The 23,373-nt window shown below is 39.9% G+C and overlaps 3 protein-coding genes across 6 annotated transcripts; all 3 read right to left on the reverse strand.

Moving 5' to 3' along the window:
- Positions 1 to 783: 783 nt before the first annotated feature.
- On the reverse strand, positions 784 to 3,216 carry RB195_015627 (uncharacterized protein; the record flags this gene model as incomplete). Of its 2 annotated transcripts, none has more annotated exons than XM_013443939.2 (8): positions 784 to 930; positions 989 to 1,210; positions 1,262 to 1,429; positions 1,644 to 1,715; positions 1,813 to 1,928; positions 2,577 to 2,804; positions 2,927 to 3,057; positions 3,113 to 3,216. In XM_013443939.2, 8 exons carry the CDS (start codon positions 3,214 to 3,216, stop codon positions 784 to 786), a joined length of 1,188 nt encoding a protein of 395 aa, XP_013299393.1. The 2 variants fall into 2 exon arrangements, with proteins under 2 accessions (XP_013299393.1, XP_064062306.1); XM_064206425.1 differs by having other exon boundaries at positions 2,433 to 2,804.
- Positions 3,217 to 6,283: 3,067 nt separating this feature from the next.
- On the reverse strand, positions 6,284 to 9,348 carry RB195_015628 (uncharacterized protein; the record flags this gene model as incomplete). The annotated part of the gene is made up of 8 exons (XM_013443940.2): positions 6,284 to 6,433; positions 6,491 to 6,712; positions 6,768 to 6,935; positions 7,004 to 7,075; positions 7,175 to 7,290; positions 8,759 to 8,986; positions 9,055 to 9,185; positions 9,242 to 9,348. 8 exons carry the CDS (start codon positions 9,346 to 9,348, stop codon positions 6,284 to 6,286), a joined length of 1,194 nt encoding a protein of 397 aa, XP_013299394.2.
- A 3,811-nt stretch (positions 9,349 to 13,159) lies between these two features.
- Positions 13,160 to 23,129, reverse strand: RB195_015629 (uncharacterized protein; the record flags this gene model as incomplete). 3 transcript variants are annotated; one of them, XM_064206428.1, is made up of 14 exons in its annotated part: positions 13,160 to 13,306; positions 13,369 to 13,584; positions 14,884 to 15,051; positions 15,118 to 15,189; positions 15,243 to 15,358; positions 15,724 to 15,828; positions 19,845 to 19,992; positions 20,731 to 20,952; positions 21,070 to 21,240; positions 21,763 to 21,834; positions 21,902 to 22,020; positions 22,084 to 22,311; positions 22,372 to 22,502; positions 23,020 to 23,129. In XM_064206428.1, the coding sequence occupies 14 exons, from the start codon at positions 23,127 to 23,129 to the stop codon at positions 13,160 to 13,162; spliced, it is 2,025 nt and encodes a 674-aa protein (XP_064062307.1). The 3 variants fall into 3 exon arrangements, with proteins under 3 accessions (XP_064062307.1, XP_064062308.1, XP_064062309.1); XM_064206426.1 differs by lacking the exons at positions 19,845 to 19,992; positions 20,731 to 20,952; positions 21,070 to 21,240; ... (3 more) ...; positions 22,372 to 22,502; positions 23,020 to 23,129 and adding exons at positions 16,132 to 16,265; positions 16,340 to 16,452 and having other exon boundaries at positions 15,601 to 15,828; XM_064206427.1 differs by lacking the exons at positions 13,160 to 13,306; positions 13,369 to 13,584; positions 14,884 to 15,051; ... (2 more) ...; positions 15,724 to 15,828; positions 19,845 to 19,992 and adding an exon at positions 20,511 to 20,654.
- Between the last annotated feature and the right edge of the window lie 244 nt (positions 23,130 to 23,373).

The following is a 23,373-nucleotide window of genomic DNA, read 5'->3' on the forward strand; positions in this document are numbered from 1 at the left end:
AGACTAACGTTCCAAATTCTTCGATGTATGGTACTAATTCGAGGAATATGATCCTTAGAACAACACTTCACATCTCACTTGTGACAGTTCTTTGAGCTAACGAGCCCATGACTCCAAAATCGAAACCTCTAACGGTTCCGTCTTACCTTGACAGTTATATTTTAGAAATTGCAGATGTCCTAGGGAAACTCGTAGACTCGAGGATAACAGTTTGTTCCTGAACTTGCTAGAAAGAAAACTTGCTGCTTTGTTTGCTAGAACTTGCTAGAACGGCTAGAAAGGCTTCCGGTGACTCTTGGCGCTGTTTTCTGTTGCCTCTCTGCTCCGACAATGTAAAGATTTACGTAACTTGCAGATTTCATAGAGAAATTTAGTATAATCCCTTTGTAGACCATTATAGTACTCCTAATTATAGTACTCCTGTGGCGCAGTCGGTTAGAGGTCCCTTGTAGCCACATGGTCAAGGGTTCGAAACCGCACTAGTGCAAACCAAGCCTTTCATCCCTCCGGGGTACCGATAAATTGGTACCAGACTTGTCTGGGAGGATAAAAACACTGACTTGATGACTGGCTGACCCTCGCAAGTCATTGTATAGGCCAACACGCGTTCGACAAACCTCACCGATTATGAATTCCAGTAAAACGCATTGGCGCATCCCAAATGGATTGATACGCCAGTGACTTTTTCCTTTTTTATGGTACTCCTAATCATCTTAGTTTGAAATATGTACAATACTTTATCTGGATTTATGGACAATAAAGCTTTCTTGTAGCATCAGTTATTTAGATTCCAGAATGGTTAGCCTTAGCGAAACCGATTCGCTTCTGGCCGATATCGTAAATGTTGCAGTAGGTACGGATCCATGTATCTCCGAGAATCCATGCTGGTCCGAAGCTACCAGAACCCATGGCGAAGAAAGTCAGAGCGCACTGAAAAGAAAAGTAATTCGATTCGCTGTTTGCTACTAAGAATTCTTTTGACACGAACTTTTCCATTTCCGAGACCGAGATCCAGTACGTACTCTACGGATGGTACGTTGTATGTGACGCCATTGATGGTGAAGATCAGATCAGGCTGCGTCTTCATCGTAGAGCAGTCGACGGTGTAAAGTTCGTTCAAGCTGTCATACTTAGCGCCGGTCTGTTTCACGACCGCGTTCACGGCAGTGGTTGGGGCTCCGATCCAGGAGGTTCCGGTGTCGGAGATGACCTAAAACTACCATGCATTGAATGTCTTAAAAAGTGCTCTACGGTTCCAGACCTGTTCTTTTTTGCTTTCCGAATAGGATCCGATTGAGAAACCTTGGATGGGGAATTGCCAGTAGGTCTCGGCGGACAGAGGGACGTAGTTGATCTGCGATTGGCAGTTCTTGGTGTCAATAGCTCCATAGGTGATTAAACCAGCGTTTCCACCGTTGCTGATTGTGAGCTGAAAAGTTTTTCTGTTCTTTCTGTCGGTAGTCAATTTTTTTTTGTAATTTCGCTTTCTGACGGTTATGAGGCAATTTCAAGATGAGCAGTGTTTCTATTCAAGATGAGGTTACCATGCAAATATTAGGCTTAGCAAGGCACCTCCATAAAAATTGAAGTGAACTACCAGAAAGCCGGCAAGTATTCTTCTAGGGTTTTTGGATGTGCTTTACCTTTCTGTCCATCCACACAGTGAAGAGTGGCTGATCGAGGGTGGAAAGAAGGTTTTGCATTGGTGGCACCACCTGAAAAAATAGAAAATTTTGCGAAATTTGTAAACGATAACTATCCAACACTAAGAGATCAAAGTTCTTTCTTTCATCAATAAAATGAATCACTAACACTGTCGACAGCAAGAGCAGGCCATCCAAGACCAAGGATACCATCAACCGGCTGGTATCCGAAAACCGCAGCGAGATGGGTGGCAACGCCAAACTCTTGCGTTTTGATGGTCAGACCTGAAAATATTTCCAAATTCGGGACTTGTACGAAAAATGAATTGTGTTGTTTTTGTAATACAAAATTTATAATTTTTAAAAGTTTTATCCATTAACTGCAGGCTTCCGCCGCATATCTATCAGCTTATGTTATTTTTGCAAAATTTTGAGAAATTTGGTTTAAAAAGGTGTTTCCCATTTGTCACAGAAGCCCATTTTTCCCCAAAAAAAAACCATTCATTAGAAATTTTTAAATTTAGCACAAGATCACCTATGAAAGCAACAATTTCGTATACTTAAAAATTTATAAGGAATTGTTTGACTTGTTTGAAATATCATTCTTCATTGAAAGCAATTTTCTAGAGCACTATAGATTAAGTATTTTGCTTCTAATGCCTTCGTGCATAACCCACTAAGAGTTTACACAGCTCATACTGAAAGTTTTTGAACAAATATTCTTTTATGTCTGTTTCCCTGCTATCCTAGATTCTATGTGGGTTTTTCTAATCATTTACAGGCTTTCACCTGCGCTATCAGTCACAGTGTTATCAGAAAGTTCGAATCTGAGCTCAGTGAGCCAGTAAGACGAACATTCTGGCTCATAAATCACAAACGCATCCTTATTCGACATTTTTTCTCCGAAAAGCATCAGACACCTGCAGCATTTACCTCCAAACGATATGGTGTCAGTGCCAAGATAGCCATTGCACGATCCGGATCCGTACTGGATGGAGAAGGTGCGAGTTTCTTTGGTGAATGTGGAAGACTTGGTGGTATCGAATTTGTGCTTGGTGTAGCCGCTGTTCGGCTCTCCATTGCAGGCGGCGGTCTTGCAGGCTGCGTCGATCACCCACAAGTTCGACGATCCTGTGTCCAGCACAAGAGTGGTGGTTTGAGCTGGAAATGTTACAGTAACCTAGGATTTCTGGAGTGCTGAGAGTATCTATTATAATGAAGTAAAAATATCATTTGAAGGCTCTATTTCTACTTCAGACGTTTGATAAAACGTGAAAACCAACGTGGAGTTCCAAGGGTCACGTTTCCGAGGTAGAAATCATCAGCGTAGTCGATAAATGGCTGCGATCCGGAGGCAAGGATTTGAGCACGACGCAGATGCTCATCTTCCAAGAATTTCTGATAAAGATTAGCTCTAAAAATATAGTTGTATTATACGAATTATGTTAAGGGCCCGTATGGAAACTGACGCGATCAATCGAGCACGGAGTGATCCTGACGAACGGGTCTCCATGGTGAAAGTTTTAGCGTACAGTACCGCCACAAGGGCGGCTAGCACTACGAGAGTTCTCATACCTGAATGGAGTGAAGTGATCGGCTTCCGTTGATCACAGATCAATGAGAATTCGATATGTGCACAGAGTAAGTGGGAAAAGGGGTCGAAAGGGAGTTCTGGGTGTGTAAATGATGGAGGTTATTCCTTACGTTGAAAGTACGTTAGTATGTAAAAAAAATCCTCTATCTGGGACTATAAATTCAGTCCCTTTTATTTTCCTAATTTATTCTTTTATTAAGGTCTTTAGGTTTATGATAGTTTCATTCATTAATAATTGTATAATTTATAGCATATATGATAATAAAGCATAATAATATAATATAACAACATAATGTAATAAAATAATTTCTAATTTTTTCATCTTTTTAATAATAATATGAACAATATAATTTCTAGTTTACTTCAATCTAAGATTATTTTTCAAATTTTTTTCCGTATTGTGGGAGGAGGAGCCTGCTCCTATCTGCCACATCTTCTTAGCTCAACAAGAGTAATTTTGCATATTTTATTAATAATAAAATGATTAGACATTGATTATGTATTATTTTTTAAGATTGTTATTGATCTTTATTCTGGCTTATTCAATCAAACTCTACGATGCCAAGATTCAAAGAAGGTCGAACTTGGAACTGACTAGACATTGTTAGACAGTAAAACTGAGCCAATCCAACTATGAACGATAAGGAAGTAGCGCTGTATTGGATTTCTGAAACTTTTATATGAGCAGAATCGTGTGGTGTGTTAACTGGGTGGAGTTCCGCTACCATTTCTACTACAATGGAACCTGCGTCATTGTTGATAACAGCGTAAACTTGTCCAGATAAGCAATCCGGAAGCGAACAAAACTCACTAACCTAAAATGAGGGCTAATTATCTCTTCAAAATGTACTGTTCTAAATCTTCACACTTTTTTTCCAAAGACAAAAAATGAATCTAGTAGAAGAACTGAGAAAAAATAACATGATATACGACGGGAAGCATGAAATAGGAAATATCTTTTACACCGGAAAGCTTCGGGCTCTTCTTCGACTATTTTCTGTGATATCGTTCGGAAACTAGTATCCTGAGATGTTAACAAAAGTATTTTAAACCTTGTTTTTTTTAGAAAATACATTTGTTTTTGGGTTCTATATCTGTCACGTATGAGATTTAAACCAGCGGTAAGCTCACCATTCAGTTCGTGTCACACCAATTGATGTAATTGTAATTGTTGATGTTTGTATTATTTGATGTTTATTGCAAATATTTTTTTAGAAGACCACCGATACAATTGTTTAATAAATATGTCATATTGTTATATTATTATATTATTATATTAATATTATATTATTTTTATTTCATTCATACGACTTTTATTTCATATTCTTCAGTTGAAATGTTGTTTTGATGTCTACAAAACTTTTAACAAAACTGATGAGGTCAATGTTTGTTCTGAAACTTTCATATTTACAGCCTTCTAGAACATTTCAAGAATATACCGTACGTACCATACTGTTTTCATTATGTGTCGTTTCTTTTCCTAATTTTTTGCTGTATTGGTTCTAATTAATTGTATAGGGACATTTCTTTCTTTTCAAAATTATTTTTAAAGTCATTAGCTTCGTTTTATCATAAAACACTTCCGGAAAAGATCCATCTCTCCGTGAGCCCACGAGTTTGCAAAAATATGTGCTGATCATTCAACGTACATATCGTTCCAGCGGCAACCTGCTACATTAATTTTCATTTTAAATTGAAATGTAAGAAAGGTTTAACGGTTTCACTTGATATGAAACACAATTCACGCGCGTGTGTCGCTTCCGTGCACAGCTGCACGGGTCACATGAGAATTGTCGGACCATTTTACAACCCGAATCTGCCATGTTCGCACTCCTTATCAGGGCTGCTGTTTGGGAGTGGAGGAAAAAATGGACTTTATCGAACAGATGCGATTTGCTGTCGCAGATAACTGGTTACACCTATTTGATAGTATGTGCAAAACGCGCGATCTCGGCCAAACTGCATCTAGAAATCTTCGTCAACTTCGAAATTCGAAATTCGAGAACATGAACTGAAATGTGTAGCGTAGCTGCAAAGTGGAAACAATGAAAATCGTCAGGATGCGCTTGCATAACTAATGACTGCCAGTAACTTTTCAATTTTGCAGCGAGGATCAGATATGAGCTAATGTGGGTGGTTACCCTGAGAAAAAACATAAACGAAGAAAAATCAAAAATAATTACTAACTAATATTTTTGAGATGACATTCTGTGTGAACAAAAAGATAAAGAAAAAACGCTTAGTTGAGTGACCACTAGAGGGTTCGGGAAAATCCAGATTGCAAATATTCCGAAATGTTAATTGATTTTAGTTTTCCTATCGGTTTTTGCAATATCATTTCTTATTTCACTTTTACTTACATTATTTTTATTTTTTTTTGCAAATGCTTCCAAATAGAGGGTTCTCAAAATTATTCTTCGCCATATTTCTGTCCAGTAACTTCCAACAATCCATGAAAAATCAATGTGATGAGATTTCAACAGCAGGACTGAAAAATCAGGTAAAGATTTCTGTTTGAGTTCGGAAATGTTGTTCGGTCGTTTTTATACACTTTCGGTCATTTTTGAAGCAAATGTTTGGGTCCGCTACATCGAAAATTGTATGAAATGGTTTCAAGCCTCGTTTAAAATCCAGTCCAGCCATTTGGGGTCGAATACGATATTGTTCACTCAAATATTTGATCGATGATTTCAGGTACCACCCTCAGCTTATTTATTTCCGATTTTTCCCCATTACATCTGTGTTTTTGACAAATTTTTGGATTCTATGGTTCTTCTTTGCTGTCTATTCTATGTCGCAAATATTTCGTATTAATTCTTCCATCATTGTTTTATCGTAGCTCTTCTTTCAGCATTGATTTCACCGTTCTGCAAAAATGTCTGTTTCCTCACTGGCATCGATCACTCGTGCCGAATCGAAACAATTCACATTTTTAAAAAAATTGCATATTTCGTACCAAACCGTAACCAAATACTACTGTAAAGCTTGAAAATTCGTCTGCTATCTTTATGAACAATTGTGGTCCGGTGAAAATATTATATACTGTTCACTTTATCCCTGAGTGATGAGCTTTTGCGAAACCGATTCTCTCGTTCCCGATATCGTGGACATTGCAGAATGTACGAATCCAGGTATCACCGAGAATCCATGACGGTCCAAATCCGTTCCCTTCCAAGTAGAAAAAGGTGATCGCACACTAAATGTGTAATGTGTTCCTTTCAGCTTATCATTTTTCTATTTCTTTCTTGCTAACCTGGCCTCCTCCGAGTTCAACATCAGTGACGTATTCTATGGAAGGTACGGTGTACTCCTTGCCGTTGATGGTGAATGTCAGGTCCGGTAAAGAATTCATTTTTGAGCACGGAACTTTGTACAGGCCATTCATGACGTCCAATTCGGCCTTCACTTGTCGCACAACGGCGCTGAGGACACTTATTGGAACTCCAATCCATGAAGTTCCAGTGTCGGAAATTGCCTAAACGCTTTTCTCACACATATATTGACTTGATTTTTGCAAACCTATAGAAAACCTGCTCCTTCCTTTTCCGGGAATAGTTCCCAATTTTGAATCCATCCATTGGGAATTGCCAGTAGGTCAGTGAAGATAGCGAAACGTATGTGACTTCTGATTCACAATTATCCTTGTCGAAATCCCCGTAAGTAATAAGTCCACCACTTTCACCTTTGCTGACTTTCACCTGAAACGAGGAGTCGCATAATCATTTCTTTTTTGTTTGTTTGTTTTTTTTTTTTGAAAAAACCACACCTTTCTCTCCAACCATACAGTGAATAGAGGTTTGTCCAACTGTGGAAGCACTTCTTGCATAGGTGGAGTAACCTCGAATATTACCTCTATAGTGCAAAAAGGTAAAGAAAAATCTAACACATAAAAAATAAGCCTCCATGATTTTCTCAGCGATTCTAACGGCCGCCTTACCTCGTCAACGGCTAAGTCAGGCCATCCAAGACCAAAAATCCCATCGAGAGGTTGATAGGCGAAGAAATCTGCGACAACCGTCGCCACACCAAATTCTTGGTTTTGGATTTTTAGACCTTAAAATTGTCTTTTTTCAGCTTTTAAAATATGATTAAAAACTCTTATTGATCCAAGATGAGAGCTTCTTAGCTAACAATGCTCTGTTTCGCTAAGAAGTAGCTACCTTTTTTTGATCATTAACGGCGCAGAGGAGTGAATGTTGCTACTTGGCTTTTAAACGGTTTAGGTTTTGCAATAAAAAAATGCATATATTTACAAAGAAGACAACAGAAGAAATCTAAAAGTTAGGTATCTCCAATGCGCATGAAGAGATCAACATGTGATTTTTTTTTCGTTTCCGGATATCCGATGATTGACCAAAACATGGTTTCAGTTGATTGCGCCAACGCGGAGCAACTGACATCACGTTGATTTCCCTTTCGCATCATTCAATTGTCTATCCTACTTTTTTTGTCAGAGGAGGTTGCAAAGGAGTCGGTGGGAGATTCGATTAGCTTTACAACCATTGGAAATTACTTTTTTTAGTTTTTCATGGCTAGCTGGTCCAAGCAGAACATTTTCGTTCTGATTTGGCAGAAGGTGCTCGCCGTTCACTGTTGCTGGGACACCAGGAAGGCTCTCGAACTTATCTCCGACCGCATTGCTAGGACCCTCCGTCAATGTGAAAACACTCGCCATACCTGAGTGAGCCATTCCGGGACTATTTCAGCGTTCTTAAAGGCATCACCCCACGAATCTGGAGTTGGTACGGATACGGGCTGGCGCGCTCTAATCGAACTCCCTGCGGAAAGTAGTGCGGCCCAACGCTCGAAGCCTCAGATTCGTGGGGTGATGCCTTTAACGTCCAGTTCACTGTCCATACTTCGTGGGCACCTGAGGCGTTGATCCAGAGCTCCTTTCGGTGCTCATTTAGCTTTTGCTCTCAGTGTTCTATTCGATATAGTTTTTTTCTTCATTTCAGGAAGAAATAATTCTATTCGATTATTTTTTCTGCGGTTTTAGTTGGATTTCATTGTATACAAAAAGCTGTAGGAAATGAAAAAAAAAAAATTAGTTAGAAGAGATGATTTCCTTCATATGCCTTATACGAAATGTTTCCTTCCCCTAGCTCTCACTTTCCCACAGCGCTTACTGCCGCTGCTAAAGTAAATGGTATGAGCGGATGTTTAAAATATCGTTTTCTCCATATTCTTCTCGTTTTGCTGGTCCCCTGGAAATCAAATCAGGCGAAAAGTAACAAATCCTGGGTATCGCTTCATTATGTTCGAAAAGTTACTGTAAGTTTCGGTGCATTGTCAGTGTCGTTGGTTCTCTGATCTTTATGGATCATTCACGGATAGACAAATGAACCAATCCCAAGGATTTGTTACTTTTCGTCTGATTTTTTTCCTTTAATTTCTAAAATTTTGTGTAACTTTTAATATTTGGGCACTAGTTACTCGTCGCTTGTTTGTGAAATTTTGCAAAATTCGTTTAGTCAGTTCTAGATAATGAACCAAAAAATTCTAAATAAAAAATGGATACCTGCAAATGAAACTGTATCTCTGGCAAGATAACCACTACAGTAACCGGTTCCATAGGTGATTGAAAAAGTGCGTTCCTCTTTTTGAAATGTTGACGAAGCATTTGTATCGAATTTATGCTTTTTGAAGCCACTTTGCGGATCCCCGTCACATGCATCCGTATTACATTTCTCGTCAATCACCCACAAATTCGACGAACCCGTGTCAAGCACCAGAGTAAAGTTTTGACCTGAAAACGGGCGGTTCAACCGATGGATTTGATGACTTTGAGGCTTCTTTTTCGCAAGAAACTTGCACCTGGCGTTCCCACTTGAACGTCTGCGACGTATAACTCGTCCAGATAGTCTCTGAAGTGCTGTGATCCTTTGCGTAGGATTTGCGTACGTTGCATATTTCGTTGTTCTAAATAGTGTTGATACTGACCAGATCTGAAACGACTCATAAATGAGTTAAGGGAAATGTGGTGAACTGTAAAATTCCTTACGCGATCAATTTGGCTCGAAGCGAGCCCGTCGATCGCGTTTTCATCCGGAATGTCCTTGCGTTAAGCGACACCACAAAGAGCGCTACGAGCAGCAGAATGGTCCTCATTCTGAAATATAAGTGTTGGGTGGGTTAAGTAGAGATTTTTAAGGTAACCAAAACATTCAGAGTTCCCTTCCTATACTCTCAGCCCTGTCAGGACAACACATTCGTGGAGACTATTATGAAGAGGAAAATGTATCAAATAAGACAGTTTGCTGGAAAAAGCTACGTTCCTGGGAGACCATAAAAAGTACAACAAACCAGGATGTCTGCTGGGTGGTCAAAGCTTGAATACTGCTTTTATACCGTCAACGAATGCACTTTTTATTTTCCATGCTGCACTTTTTATCGTAGAGCTTAGACAGGACTATCAAGAATGGATCCGTACTATGATTTAGTGTTGAAAGCAACGTTTTTGCTGAGAAAACAAAATAAAACATTTTTTTAATGGAAAAGAGTCTATATACGTGAAATAGCAGAAGTCTAAGCGGTCGTTCCTTCGCGTTGCACCAATGGAGCTATTCGATGATCATTCGCTTACCGTAAAAGAAAGTTTTTTTCCCTCGTATTCGTTGAGTTCGGTTATAGGCAGCATATCACGAATTCGAATTTCCTCCGCTCCCTAATCGTCGTCAGAAAAGGAGTGAAATACGCCGTCTTTCACGACGATTTCAGTTTTTTCTTTTTTTTTCGCTGATTTTTTTTCGTCTCCACTCTTGTGCACGCGCCATAACCACGAGCGAAAAGTCAAAGATTAGCAGAGTCTCCTCACCAGTCCATTCAACGCATACATAGAGGAAGGTTCTAACGTGCTTCGTAGGAAATAAAGCAGCTCCCACGCCGTTTTTTAGGTAGAGATCAGCGGAATCGTCCCGGATCCCACTGACCTCATCCCTATTTTTTCTCGCCGATTCCTGCTCCACGTCAAATTCGTGGTATGCTTCCTTAAAGGCATCACGGCATCAGGAAAATAGTGCGCCAGAACGCCTGAAGCCGTATCTTCCGGGCCGTTTTTTACGGCAATTAGGAAGAAATGGACAGAATCACCCTTCTCTCCATAATCTACGACTCCGTATAAGAATACTCCACCTGAAATCCGTACCACCTCAGATTCGTGGAGTGGTGCCTTTAAACGAGTCAGTGACCTTGCGTTATACCTTGTCTACCTCTAGCTTTGCACAAAAGGCGGGTGTAGCGTAGTCGCTAAGAGGAGCGACGGTGACTGCACGATCGATCGATGGTTTGAAACCGCCCTAATGGCAACCAAGCCTTTTATCCCTGTGATGTCGATAAATCATTGACTTAATAATCGGCTGACACCCCAAGGCATTGTGTGCACCAACACACGTTCCTAATCCTCCAACGATTCCTATCTATAGGCAAAACACATTCCGCATTCCGAGCAGGTTGATACTCCAAGGACTTTAACCTTTATATTTACTCCGCTTGTGGTCTACCGTATCGTGTGCAAGAACAAAAATTTTGCTGTTGCTGAAAAAATCATATTGTTTTTTTTTATTCCAGGAAGTCAGAAAGGTCAGAAACGAAGATGTACGAAAAATATTCTGTAAGCTCATATGTCAGAAAACCAGGAATTAAACTCGATGTGGACCAAATCTTGGCAGAAACTACACAGCTATTCTCTAGTATTTTCTTCACAAATATTAATGCAGGGGAATCAAGCGAAAGTTAGACTGCGATCTCTTATTTTGTAAGTAAAACAGCAAAGCAAAAGAGGTTAAAATCCTTAAGGAAGGCTGGAACATGGTATTCCTCGTGACGATATGATATGGCGAGTTTCCGTTGAATTCTATGGATTTCTTACTTTAAGGTATCCTTCAATGATCATGTTTGACCGAGATAAGGTACATATATAACGAAACCTTCTGCTTCGCGTTTATTACTTGAGATCATATTCCAATAAGCCTCAAAACCAAACAGTATTTCAGAATCCTCCGCCTTTCTCTAATTCCTCCTCATCTTTTTTGTAACAAAGTTTTCCAGAGTAGTTAGAAAACGATTCCCTAATCTGGATGTGATAAGCCTCTATGTGGAACAACTGATAAAGAAATTTCACCATTTACAGGCGTACTTAGCACTTCTTATCTTTTTGAAAAGACTGATGTTTGTGCATATATGACGCATTCTACGAAAAAGGCAAAATACCGCAAAATTGATGATGTTGCATTTCTTATAGGGCGATCACATGAAAATAAAAGGATTAGGGTTGTTGATAACGAGTATGAGCGTGACGGTGCTGAATTTCCCCTACTCGTCCTGCAAAACGGCGTGGGAAAACGTTACTGAGCGTTCGTTCCTACGACGTACGTTAGAACGCGCTACCATTGTACACGTGCCGCACACACGAAGGAGCGAGCGAAAATCAATAATGACCCTTTAACGGCCCAACAAAACAAGACCAATGAAAGGAGTGCTGAGGAAACCGAGGGGTGTGCCACGAGAATGGCACGTTCTTACGTATTTCGCAGTAAGAAACGTTCGGTAATGCCGTTTCCCATGGCGTTTTTCTTGACGAGTAGGGGGGAGTTGAACGTAATCACGCTCATAAGGTAAGCTGCACACGAACGCAATACTGTCCATGAGAGATCCAAACATTCTCCAACTCGTCGCCTGCTTCATATAAGGATTGAAAAACACTTCCAAAAATTTTACAAGCAATGATATCTTATACGTATAGGTGAAGAATAAAAGTCTATCCAGAGCCAGAGATTGTACAAGGCGAAAGGTGCGCTTAAACTGTTTAGATTTCTTATAAATGTGATAATTTCAACAACTTTATTGAGACCATCATTGTTGTTTTAGTGTCTTTCCATGCAATTTTCAATATTTAGCTCCTCTTTTGGTTTAAAGGCATCAGGCCACGAATCTGAGGTGGTACGGATTTCAGGTGGATTATTCGAATACGAGATCGTAGATTGTGGAAAAGAGCTGATTACGTTCATTTCCCCCTGTATCAGTAGAAACGGGCAACCCCGGAACGCTGTTTCCTATGACGGGTTATGTTGCAGTGTGCAACGTTTGCGCTCCGCCCAACCCCGCCTGCGATTCGTCGAAAACCAATTCGGACGAATCTTAACAGAGTGCGTCCTTCCCTCTTTTAACTCTCCCTTATACCCGTACCAATGCTAAAGCACTGTCCTCACTTTGATCTCGAATTTTTGGTGCAGATACATGGAAACTGTTTATGTACGGTTTCTTCTGAGGAATAATGGAAATTACCAGAGTGCGTCCTTCCCTCTTTTAACTCTCCCTTATTCCCGTACCAATGCTAAAGCACTGTCTCACTACACTCCGTACAAAAACCCTACATACAAAGATTTTTCTGTCCTCAACACTATCGTTTGAATGTGATACCAGCTTGCGGTGGTTTCTGAAATAAAATTATAAAATATTCCATTTTAAGTGAAGTGATTAATGTTGGACTTTTATTGATTTTTCTTTGAATTGTGGAATACGGATAGGAGTAATTCTTTGAGATCCTAATCATTTGTGAAATCCCATCGTAGGTGACCATATATTTGGTCGATTTAGGATAAAATGTTATGTGGTGAACGGTGAAAGAAAAAAGAATAAAACATGAAAACAGGAATCACTGCGCCTTCTTCCTTCTAATATTTTGTGACTGAAATTGATGTAATTGTTAGAAGACCTTTTCTTTTCAATTCCTGAGAACCAGAACATAAGAGAGGGGCTGTTTGTGTATTTAACCTCACTCTTATAGTAGTGGGCGAGTGAATGGTATTAAAGAATTTTTTTTGATATGAGCACTAACTACCCTAAGGTGCTACTCTAAGGTGCTTTATGTGCTTCTGCTTCAAAGTTCTTTGCATAGCTATGATTTATTGCAAATACGGCACTAGATATGGTTATGTTTAGCTCTTGAAAATCCAATTCGTTGCCCCTGGATATCGTATACGTTGCAAAAGTTCCGAATGAAGGTGTAGCCAAGGACCCACGGTGCCCTGAACTCAACTGTGTCCATTGGGACAAAAGTGAGGACGCACTGAAAATGTTTGTATTGGAATATCGAGTCGATACCGAGTCCACACACATTTCTTAACGTACTTTTCCGCCACCAAGTCCGAGATCTATCGCGTATTCAGTGGATGGAATCGGGTAATTGACGCCACCGATGATAATGACGAAGTCAGGGAGAGTAGAAGTGCAATCGACTGTATAGACATTATTGCGACGGTCATAGAGCGCTCTAGTCGTTTTTACAATTTCATCGACTACGTATTTAGGTGCTCCAATCCATGACTCGGCGCTGGCTGAACAGCCCTGAAATCAGCATAATAAAATTTATGAGAAATACGAAAAAAAAACTCAGTCAATCATAAGGAAAATTTGTGATCGGAGGAGAATCCAAAAGGGAACAACCGGAGGAAGAACAATCTCTGCGAGATTAGACAATCTGTTTCATATAGGTGTTGTGAAGACCTATGTAGAGCAGTCGGTAAGAGGTTACACGGTGACGCTACCGCCGATCGTTAGTTCGAAACCGCCCCAGTGCCAACCAATCCTCTCATCCCTTCGTGGCTGATAAATTGGCACCAGACTTGCTTAGGAGAACAGAAACACTGATAAGAACTCATCGACTAGCCCATGGAAGTCATTGAAAGGCTACACTCGAGTTTATAAACTAGAAACGGGTCTGAACTGAAGTCGAACGCGTAGGCGTATAAGGATTAATCAGGCCGCCGCAGGAATTGATCAAAGCAGTGCATTTTGTCTTTTATCCTTTAGTGGTGTACTGTACCGCCTCAGTCCTGGTTTTCTGTTAAGTTTATTTCACAACGATCTGAACATCATCCCTTTAGTCCTGTAAGGATAATGAGCTAGTCAACATCCACCTAAGTTCACGCTGAGGTTCGTGCCAGATCGAAAGGTAGTCCTACGTCTGCCCTCGAAACCGGCTGTTGCATTGCTTCGATTTTTGAGCATGAGTTCCATTCCTGGGTCATAATTGTCTCTGTACTTGTATCCCTCCGGTGTAATTGGACAGCTCTTGTGGTGAAGTACGAAAAATATCAGCATCTCAGTGTGCTTCCTCATCACTGGATGGTAGTTTGTCAAGGAGTTATTCAGACCGTAATCTGGAAGATAAGCTACTCTCGCCTCAGGGTGTAGTTGATTCTTCTGTAAGACCAAGCGATGGATTGACTGAGCACCTTGTTAACGTTTGTTTCTAGTAGTAAAATACACATGTAATGATGTACGAAATAAATAAAGGAGAATAGTCCAGAACGACCTTGGAAAATCTCACTTGTCTATGTATATGCAAATTTTCTTCATTCTAAGCGGGTAAGAGGCTCCCAGAGTTACCGCAATCGCGGATTCAGACGACTTTGCCGACAATTTTGTTAGGTAGGTATCGTCCCACCTTTTCCTACGAAGGCACAATGGCTCGAAATACGAGTGTAATTCGCATCGTTTCTCATGTTTTCCGCTAGAGAATCAAATCCAGAAAATATTGCTAAAATCATCCTTTGGATTCTCTTCCAAACAGTTCAATTCGGTTTTGACCTAGCTCAATATTAGGCACTTTTCCTGTTAGACTTAATTATTGGTTACGACTACCTCATGTTTTTGAAGACGTTTGGAGGGACCGATGGAGAAGCCGTCGACCGAAAATTCCCAAATTAGCCTGTCCGTTAATGGCACATATCGGATTTCTGATTCACAATGTTCGTTGTCGAAACCTCCAAAAGTAATGCGTCCAGCATCGCCCCCATTTACGGCGGATACCTGTGAATCGAATATTTTTTTTTTAAGAAGAATTACAATTAAACAATTTCGTCCACAATTAAAAACCATTCTATCCAGCCAAATAGTGAAGATGGGTTCGTCTAGTTGAGAAACAATGTCGCGTAGTGGTGCATTCTGCTGTAAATAATAATATCCTTAAATTAACTAGTAAATCGGATCCATTCACGAACGTTATCGAGTGCATATCCTGGCCAACCGAGTCCGAATATCCCGTCGATCGGTTGATGTCCGAATGAGTCATCGATGTACGTAGCTGCACCTATTTCTTGGGTGGTGACGTTTATTCCTGAAAAATCGTCGGATGTTTCGTTCACTTCGGTCGGATTTCGCTTACGCTCTTATCTCGATGAAACTTAAATCTTCTTTCTGAATAACTTTAAAAATTCTTTTAAAATGTTCTTAAATATGATACGAATAAATAAACTGAAAACTACTTTTTTATTGTTATTCTCTTAAAATTCTCATAAATTTGTTTCGTGATGAACTTACAACAAGTTGAAGAAGCTTAGAAAATTTTCACAAATTCACCTGAAAAGGTGGCGATATCCTTTACCAAATATCCTTCGCATAGGCCATTTCCGTATCTTATGAAAAAACCCGCTTCCAGCTTCACAGCCGTTGATGATTCGCTTCGGTTATATTTATGCTTACTGTATTCGCTGTCTGGATAACCGTTGCAGACAACGCTCGTGCAATCACTGTCGACAACCCAGATCATCGCTACCGTTGTGTCCATCGCCAACAGCAAACGTTGACCTTAAATTTGTCATGATTTTCATGGAAAAATTATCAGTTATGTTTTAAATTGATTTTCTTGAGCTGTACCTTGATATTATCGTGTTTATTAAACCGTTTTTTTCGTCTTCGTCAGAGCTGGAAAATTCAAAATTTTATTTTGTAATTATGTTTTTTTTGCTTTATTTTGTCCTTCTTTGCACCGCTCTGCATCGCTCTAATTATAAAAATCATTTCATGCGTAGCTGATTAAGTGCTATTGGAGATGTGTGGAATTTCCAAGATCTGGCTAAAAAACAGAAATTTTTTGAGATTCTCAAGAACCTGGAGTGCCAATTTCGACTTCAGCAACATAAAAACTGTCCAATTGGTCTTGGAGTGGCTCCGATATGGATTTCAGAACGTTCGGCACACGTCTCAGACGTTCTTTTTCGACATATTGATGGAGTTGGTTTTTTCTTGAAGAAAAATATGAATTCTTATTTCGTTCCGCAGCACACCTTGTCAAAAAGAAAGAAAAAGGATAACTCACGCAATTAGTTTTGCTCGTAATGAAGCTGTACTACGGGTTTCGACAGTAAATTTCTTCGCATGGAGGACTAGAGACGAAGAAAGGAGAAGCAGGAGGAGGAAAATCGCTCTCATCGTCTTACTGTAATTCATAAACAAAATATCTGTATGGTGAGAAAGTTTTGAAGAGAACAAAACAGTCTATGGATAGAAATGATAATGCTTCTGTAAACTGATAATCATACTTTTATACTTTATACTATCAGCTCCTTTTCAGGAACGACCGTAAAAATTTGCCAATTGCACTGCACTCCAGCGAGGAACACAAATATAAGAACGTAGAGTACACAGATAGGTGGCGATGTTTTCTTTCTAAGTCCTTCTCTTCCTTGCCATTAGGCTTAAATTTAAACGATAACGTTTACTTAAAGGCATCACCCCACGAATCTGAGGTGGTGCAGATTTCAGATGGAGTATTCTCATATGGGATAGTAGATTATGGAGAGGGGGGGTGATTCGGTCCATTTCTTCCTAAATTCCGTTTAAAAAAAACGGCACGGAAGATGCAGCGCCGCACAAGGCTGGCGCGCTCCAGTCGAACTCCTCGTAGAAAATAGTGCGCCAGAGCGCGCGAAAGCCGTATCTTCCGGGCTGTTTTTTACGGCAATTAGGAAGAAATGGACGGAATCACTCTCCTCCCCGTAATCTACAATGCCGCATACGAATACTCCACCTGAAATCCGTACCACCTCCATACCAGATTCGTGGAATGATGCTTTTAAAGGATGCTTTTCAAAGACATACGCATCATATGAATTTATCTCAGGAAACTGTACTTCTTGGATTATTTTTGCCAACCGTAGAAGCGATCACTCTCAATATACCACAAAAAAGTTTTTTTTTTGTTATTGACGATTTCCTTCTGTTTCTTTACGAATAAGATAGTGTACTTTAAATTTTTTCTTTAAACTTTTTCATCTCATCGTACTGAAACACTCAAATCGAAATCTTTTGGAGAAGCAGAGTCGGAAACAAGGAGCTCTGAAGAAATAAAAGAAAAATCGAAATTATGGCGACAATAAACTTTGTCGCTATATTTTCGATGTATTTAGTGCAACTTAAACACATTGCACTTTAACTACTTGTGTGAGGAGCTTTCCAGATAGTTCTGTGTATACTCCGGATATTTTGATCCTAACAAAAAGAAAACGAAAAAAAAAACAAACGAGGCAAAAGAAGAGAGAAGATTTCGTCGATCATATTAACGTCCTGTATCATTTCTTTAAAAAAGGAAGAAAACATTTACAAAAATATTGAATAGAAAAATAAAATTATGTAGTTGGTAACCGGAAGCTTACAAACAGTGAATCACATGCTTTTTAATTTTTTTTTGAAGTTTTTGAAGAGGGCGCTTCTTTTCATACATTCCTATAAGTAGGATTCAAAAGAACAATGTAATAACAATTAATTTCCACCATTTTGATCTTGACGGTTTAGAACCAGAGCTCTGCTTTCATCAGATCAGAATGAAAAATTTTCTTTCTTTTTCTCATCGTTCGTCAAATCTTTTTCTCCCCTTTCTCTATGAGGGCTAAAACCCGTTTCTACTGATTCCGTTCCTATTCTCGAGGTTTTTCGCCAACCTACTTCTCCTTTCTCGCGTTTTTCTTCCTTGTTTTATCCTTCTGAGCATGCCTCCTTGTTTTTGTTTTTTTTTTGTTTTTCGTGGAATCACCGCATCATTTCTGATCTACACTTGCACATTAACTTCTGAATTTTTTTACCACTCACATATATACCTTATCACAACTACAGTATCCTTTATAAATCAATTCAAGTGCGCTAAGCATCAACATTCCATCCTTGTCGTTCTTTTCTTCATAAATAGAACCCTTATCAGGAACGGATGGCAAGGATGGAACATATTTTTCTGGCATGAGTCAGGTACACCTACCGAATACTGACCATATCTGATTGTGAGCTGTTACTGTATAATATGTCAGGACCTGATGGAAACACATGTGGAAAAGAAATCTGTTGACATTCATGTGGTTTCTGACGAGACTGAACTTTGAAGCAATGACAAAACGCTCCAAGGTAACAGAGCAGAGCATTACTGTCAAGATGTAGCGGAACAGAACTGAACATCCAGAACATCCGGAACTGCATGGACGAGTTATCAGCCCGAATTTTTATAATTAATATAATAATAACCATTGTAGGTTTGCATACCACGTGGATTTGCTCTGGTACAGTAGTGAGTCATGAACACGTCCTTTATGTTAAAGGCATCACTCCACGAATCTAAGATGGTATGGATTTCAGGTGGAGTATTCGTATACGGGATCGTAGATTAAGGAAGGAGGGGGGGAGGGTGATTCCGTCCAATTCTTCCTAATTGTCGTAAAAAACGGCCCGAAAGATATGGCTTCGAGCGTTTCGGCGCGCCATTTTCTACAACGAGTTCGATTGGAGCGCGCCAGCCTTGCGCACGCACCGCATCTTCCGGGCCGTTTTTTTACGGTAATTAGGAACAAATTGACGGAATTATCCCCTCTCCATAATCTACTATGGCGTATACGAATACTCCACCTAAAATATATATAAAAAGAAACTAATATAAAACTAAAAAAAATAAATGAGCTCAGACTCGTGGGGTGATGCCTTTAATGTGATGTTTACGTCTGAATATCGATACCTAAAGTAAAGGAATTTTGTGCGATATGAATTTGTTCCGGTATTTCGTACCCCAGGTGTGCTGTAAAGAGGAGTAGCGGGGATCGGTGGGTGAGACCCTGCAACGACCACCCTGGTTCGGAAGTGGTTCGCGCTAGACTGAGACACTAGATGGCCGCCTAATCCCTGCAGACCAATGCAGGTGTGCAACAAGGGTCCCATCCCTCGACTCGCTCTTCGAAGGTCTTCGAGCTGCCCCGCAGTACCTGTGTTCCGCCCTTTTCCATACTGTAGCGTTAGCACGATCCAATATGCAATCAAGTACGAAATGCTTCATCTTAGAGACACACCCTACAAGATGGGTACAGGAGAAAACGTATGTACCCGAAAAAATACAAATGGATACAGTACGCGACACAACGGGTCAGTCAAATGGTTTCGTGGCACGTAATTTCCGGCTGGGACCCTCTAGATGACCGGTGAAGCGGCGGATATCTTTCCTTGAGAGCGCGGCCAGCCAACGTAACCAATTACATGTCTTGAATTCACATTTAAAAAATGCAATTTAAATCCGGTACGAGAACAAATTCAAAGGCGGAATATAATTCAAAGTGGGTCGCATGCATAATGCGTGATGAAATGGACCCGGAACGCAGAGCACTGGCTGCCGACCTCCATACACTGGACTGCCGTGCAACAACCACGACCAGTACGGCACCGGCGGCAATTTTTCCATTGCCGCGCCGACACGGAGAGTCGTGCGCAGGCGCAACGTACAAAGTATGTACGGTATATGTTGTTTGGATCTCTCTTCAACAAATAACAACATTTTTAAATATCTATGAGTGTACCTGAGCTGGAAGAACTTCTAGCCAGACGGTCCATCGATTTTTTGGGAACAGCAATTTTGTTTTTTTTATGCAAACGGACAGACGTTTTGTTTCCATCTGATAGCGATGTATCGATAGTGAATTCTTTTCCTTGGAACTTTGCCTCAAGCTGAACAAGAATTCTTGCAAGAACGTTGTGTTGCCCATCCTTGATCATCCACGAGAGCATTTTTGTCGTAGGCGACACCTTTAGAGCACAGAAGTGGTTTGTCTGCTCGAATACTGTAACTAAGCAGCGTTGAGTAAAAATACTATGACGAAAAATTGTTTGTTTATACTTCTTGTATTTGCATAGCAGCAAACCAACAGATAGATAAAATTCTTTATTTGGTTCAACTCGTCGAATTCTTCACTGTCCATTAGTTGGACGACTCTTTGTACTGGCCTATATCACATAACTGAAACAGTAAGGATTGCTGAGATCGTGAAGGAAGGTTGAAATTTGGAAATTAAGGAACAATTCTCAGTATGCTACAAAACAACCCGGAAAATGCAAAGAAGACACGTAAAAAACAAAAAACACCGAACCCGTACATTTCACGCAGGAAAAAAATCCGTCAAAGAAGACTCCTAAGATACCTAATTCTAGAAATAAAGTTCAATATCTCAAGTACAGAGTAACATTCCTCAACGAGGTATCGCAATCGCAAAACCGATACGTTTCTGGCCAAAATCAAAAATAGTACAAAATGTTCGAATAAATGGAGCGCCAAGAATCCAGGAGATCCCAAGGTAACCGTCATAGTTTATCGAGTAGAATGTCAGTGCGCACTGAAAATGGGACATTCCTCGGAAAAAATGGAAAAAATTGGCATTCGCTCAAAACCACACTGAAATAACGACAAACCCTGTTGTTTCCGAGATTCATGTCGATTACGTATTGAATCGATGGGATACGGTACTGATGGCCACCGATTTGAAAGAGAAGATTCGGTAAAGTCCACATCACAGAGCACGGCACAGTATAGACTCCATGAGCGGCGTCGAATGTTGCGCCTGTGATCCCAGCGATATTGTCCATCACCGCTTTCGGCACACCAAGATATGAGCTTCCTGTATCGCAAAGGGCCTGTAAATTCGTGCTGAATTCACCTACTGTAGAACACCGGAGTCTCTTTTCAAATTTTAAATCTTTCACGACTTGAAAAATTTTTGGATCAATATCTGGAAGAGACTATTCGCTTACATGTTCATTGTTTCCGTGATAATTGTACGATCCAATGGTCATTCCTTGTAATGGTATACGCCAATGCATATTATGCGAAATAGGAACGTAATTCCAATTTTGTTGACAATTTGAAGTGTCCACAGCTCCGTAGGTGATATATCCTGCGTCTCCTCCTCGGCTGATTTGCACCTGAAACTCGCTCATATTAAATTAAACTTTTGCTCCATTTCTCTCAAACTCTTCATGGAAAAACAAATTTTTCGCTGTGATTCTAATGAAATTAAAAAAAAATTCTTAGATGCACAATGCAGCCCAACATTATCAAGAATCCTAGATACTCAACTGGGATTTCATCCGAAAAGAGGATCAGTGTTACATTAATTTATATACTTCATTCCGAATTATATACTTCATTCCGAATTCATTGTGAATTCCGGAATATTAAGTATTTTTCAAAAGAAACACGTATTTTTTCTGGAAATTATGACATAAGATAATCATCCGAGTAGTATCATATCTGATTGGACGCTGGAAGAATCCAGAGGCAATAATCTATGAGTTTATTTGTTTTTTTTTTCACCTATTGGTTTCGGATTTCTTCTATTGTAAATTCCACAAATTTTCATCAATTACGACATTGGAAATCAAAGGGAATTGATGTGATGAGAGAAATTTTTCGCGAAAATAAAAGTTTTTCTCGAAGCCATTTACCTTTCTATTCATCCATACAGTAATCAGTTTTTGTTTGAGATTTGGTACGAGTACTTCCATTGGGGAAACCATCTAAAGCAGTAAATTAGCCTAATAGAATTGCCAGTTTTATTTTTTTCCTCGAATTATTTTTCCTCACGTTGCCAGTTGCAGTGTTAGAGGGTAATCCGAGTCCAAAAACACCGTCGATCGGTATTTGCGCGAGAAACGGAGCCACCTTATCAGCAACTCCAAAATCTTGGACGAGTACTGTATAACCTGGAAAACGTTTCATTCGACAGTAATCAATTCGGAATCGAACTTCATTCCCTCCTCACTCACCTCCGAAGCGAACAGTGTCCTGTGCAACCTTTCCGCTGGTCCATCCAGTTTTGTAACTCATCGAAAATGGACGATTCAAGAACTTGAAGGTATTCGATCGAGCTTTGTAATACTTGTGCTTATCACGGCCGTTGTTAGGATAACCATTACATTCGGCAGTGTTACATGCACCATCAATCACCCACATAATTGAGGAACCGGTGTCCATGGCAAGCCAGAGCTCTTGTCCTAAAAAACGAAAGAATTCGCTGGAAAGTACGCAGGAAGAAAACGTTCGTGTCCGGTGACCTGGATTCCCTACAGTGACACTTCCGAGGTAGAATTCGTCGAAATAATCATGCAATGGCTGCCAAGTCCATCCGTCATTCTGTCTTTTCCGGCGACGCCATGCGTCGATTTGAGGATGATAGCGAACGGCTCTAGAAAACGGTTATACTGTTCTCGTTGGGTTGCTTTCTTTCTATTTTTTTCCTCTAGCGCTAAAGTTCGACAAGGGAGATTTCGATTCCACCTTGTTCAAAAGATCTCTTGGTACGACTGAAATCCTTTCTAAGCTCGGATTTATTATTCTAGAATCGCTTATGATCTACTTAACGTCTGTCACTGAGATGATGTTGAAGGTGGTCGCAGTATCCCCATCGTTTGAGTCTGAATGCTCCTCAAGGATGGAGCCTGGCTTTTTTTGACCTACCACTACGCCTACGCACTTGGAAGAACCACCGGAAACTCTAGCGCTTTGGAATAATCAACTATTCGCTTAGAATTCGTGAGATTTTTCCTGACTTCTTATCTCTTTTTCTCTCACACAAAGGAACTGAAATAATGTCTGTATTGAAAAATCTGTGGTTTAAGTGTATCCTCCGAATTTCCCCAAAAATTAATTAAACATTGTAAAACACCTGCGGAAATGGCTCGGAAATATAATATCGAACTCACGCGTACTGTCTTGGTGTCAACTGATGAGAACTGATCGTCTTTATAGTGAAATTGAGAGCAATGCTTGTAGGAAAAGTCAGGATGAGTGCAAAAAACAGTCGTGCAATCATGGTTTCTGAAAAATTTTCTCGGAATCGCTCTGAACGTAGAAAATTCTCGCTGTACATAGAAAGTGATTTTCTAGAGAAAAAAAGGAAAAAAGAACAGTAATGTTTTCGCAAGAATATATCAATATTTTAAAGAAATAAAAGACATATCGAGTACAAATACGTCTCAAAAACCGTTTACCAAAAAAAGTTCGTTGATCATAAAAAATTTCCTTATATAGAAATGTCGGAGTAGAACTAAAACGGG

The sequence above is a fragment of the Necator americanus genome, chromosome V (genome assembly GCF_031761385.1).
Source record: "Necator americanus strain Aroian chromosome V, whole genome shotgun sequence".
Lineage (NCBI taxonomy): Eukaryota > Metazoa > Nematoda > Chromadorea > Rhabditida > Ancylostomatidae > Necator > Necator americanus.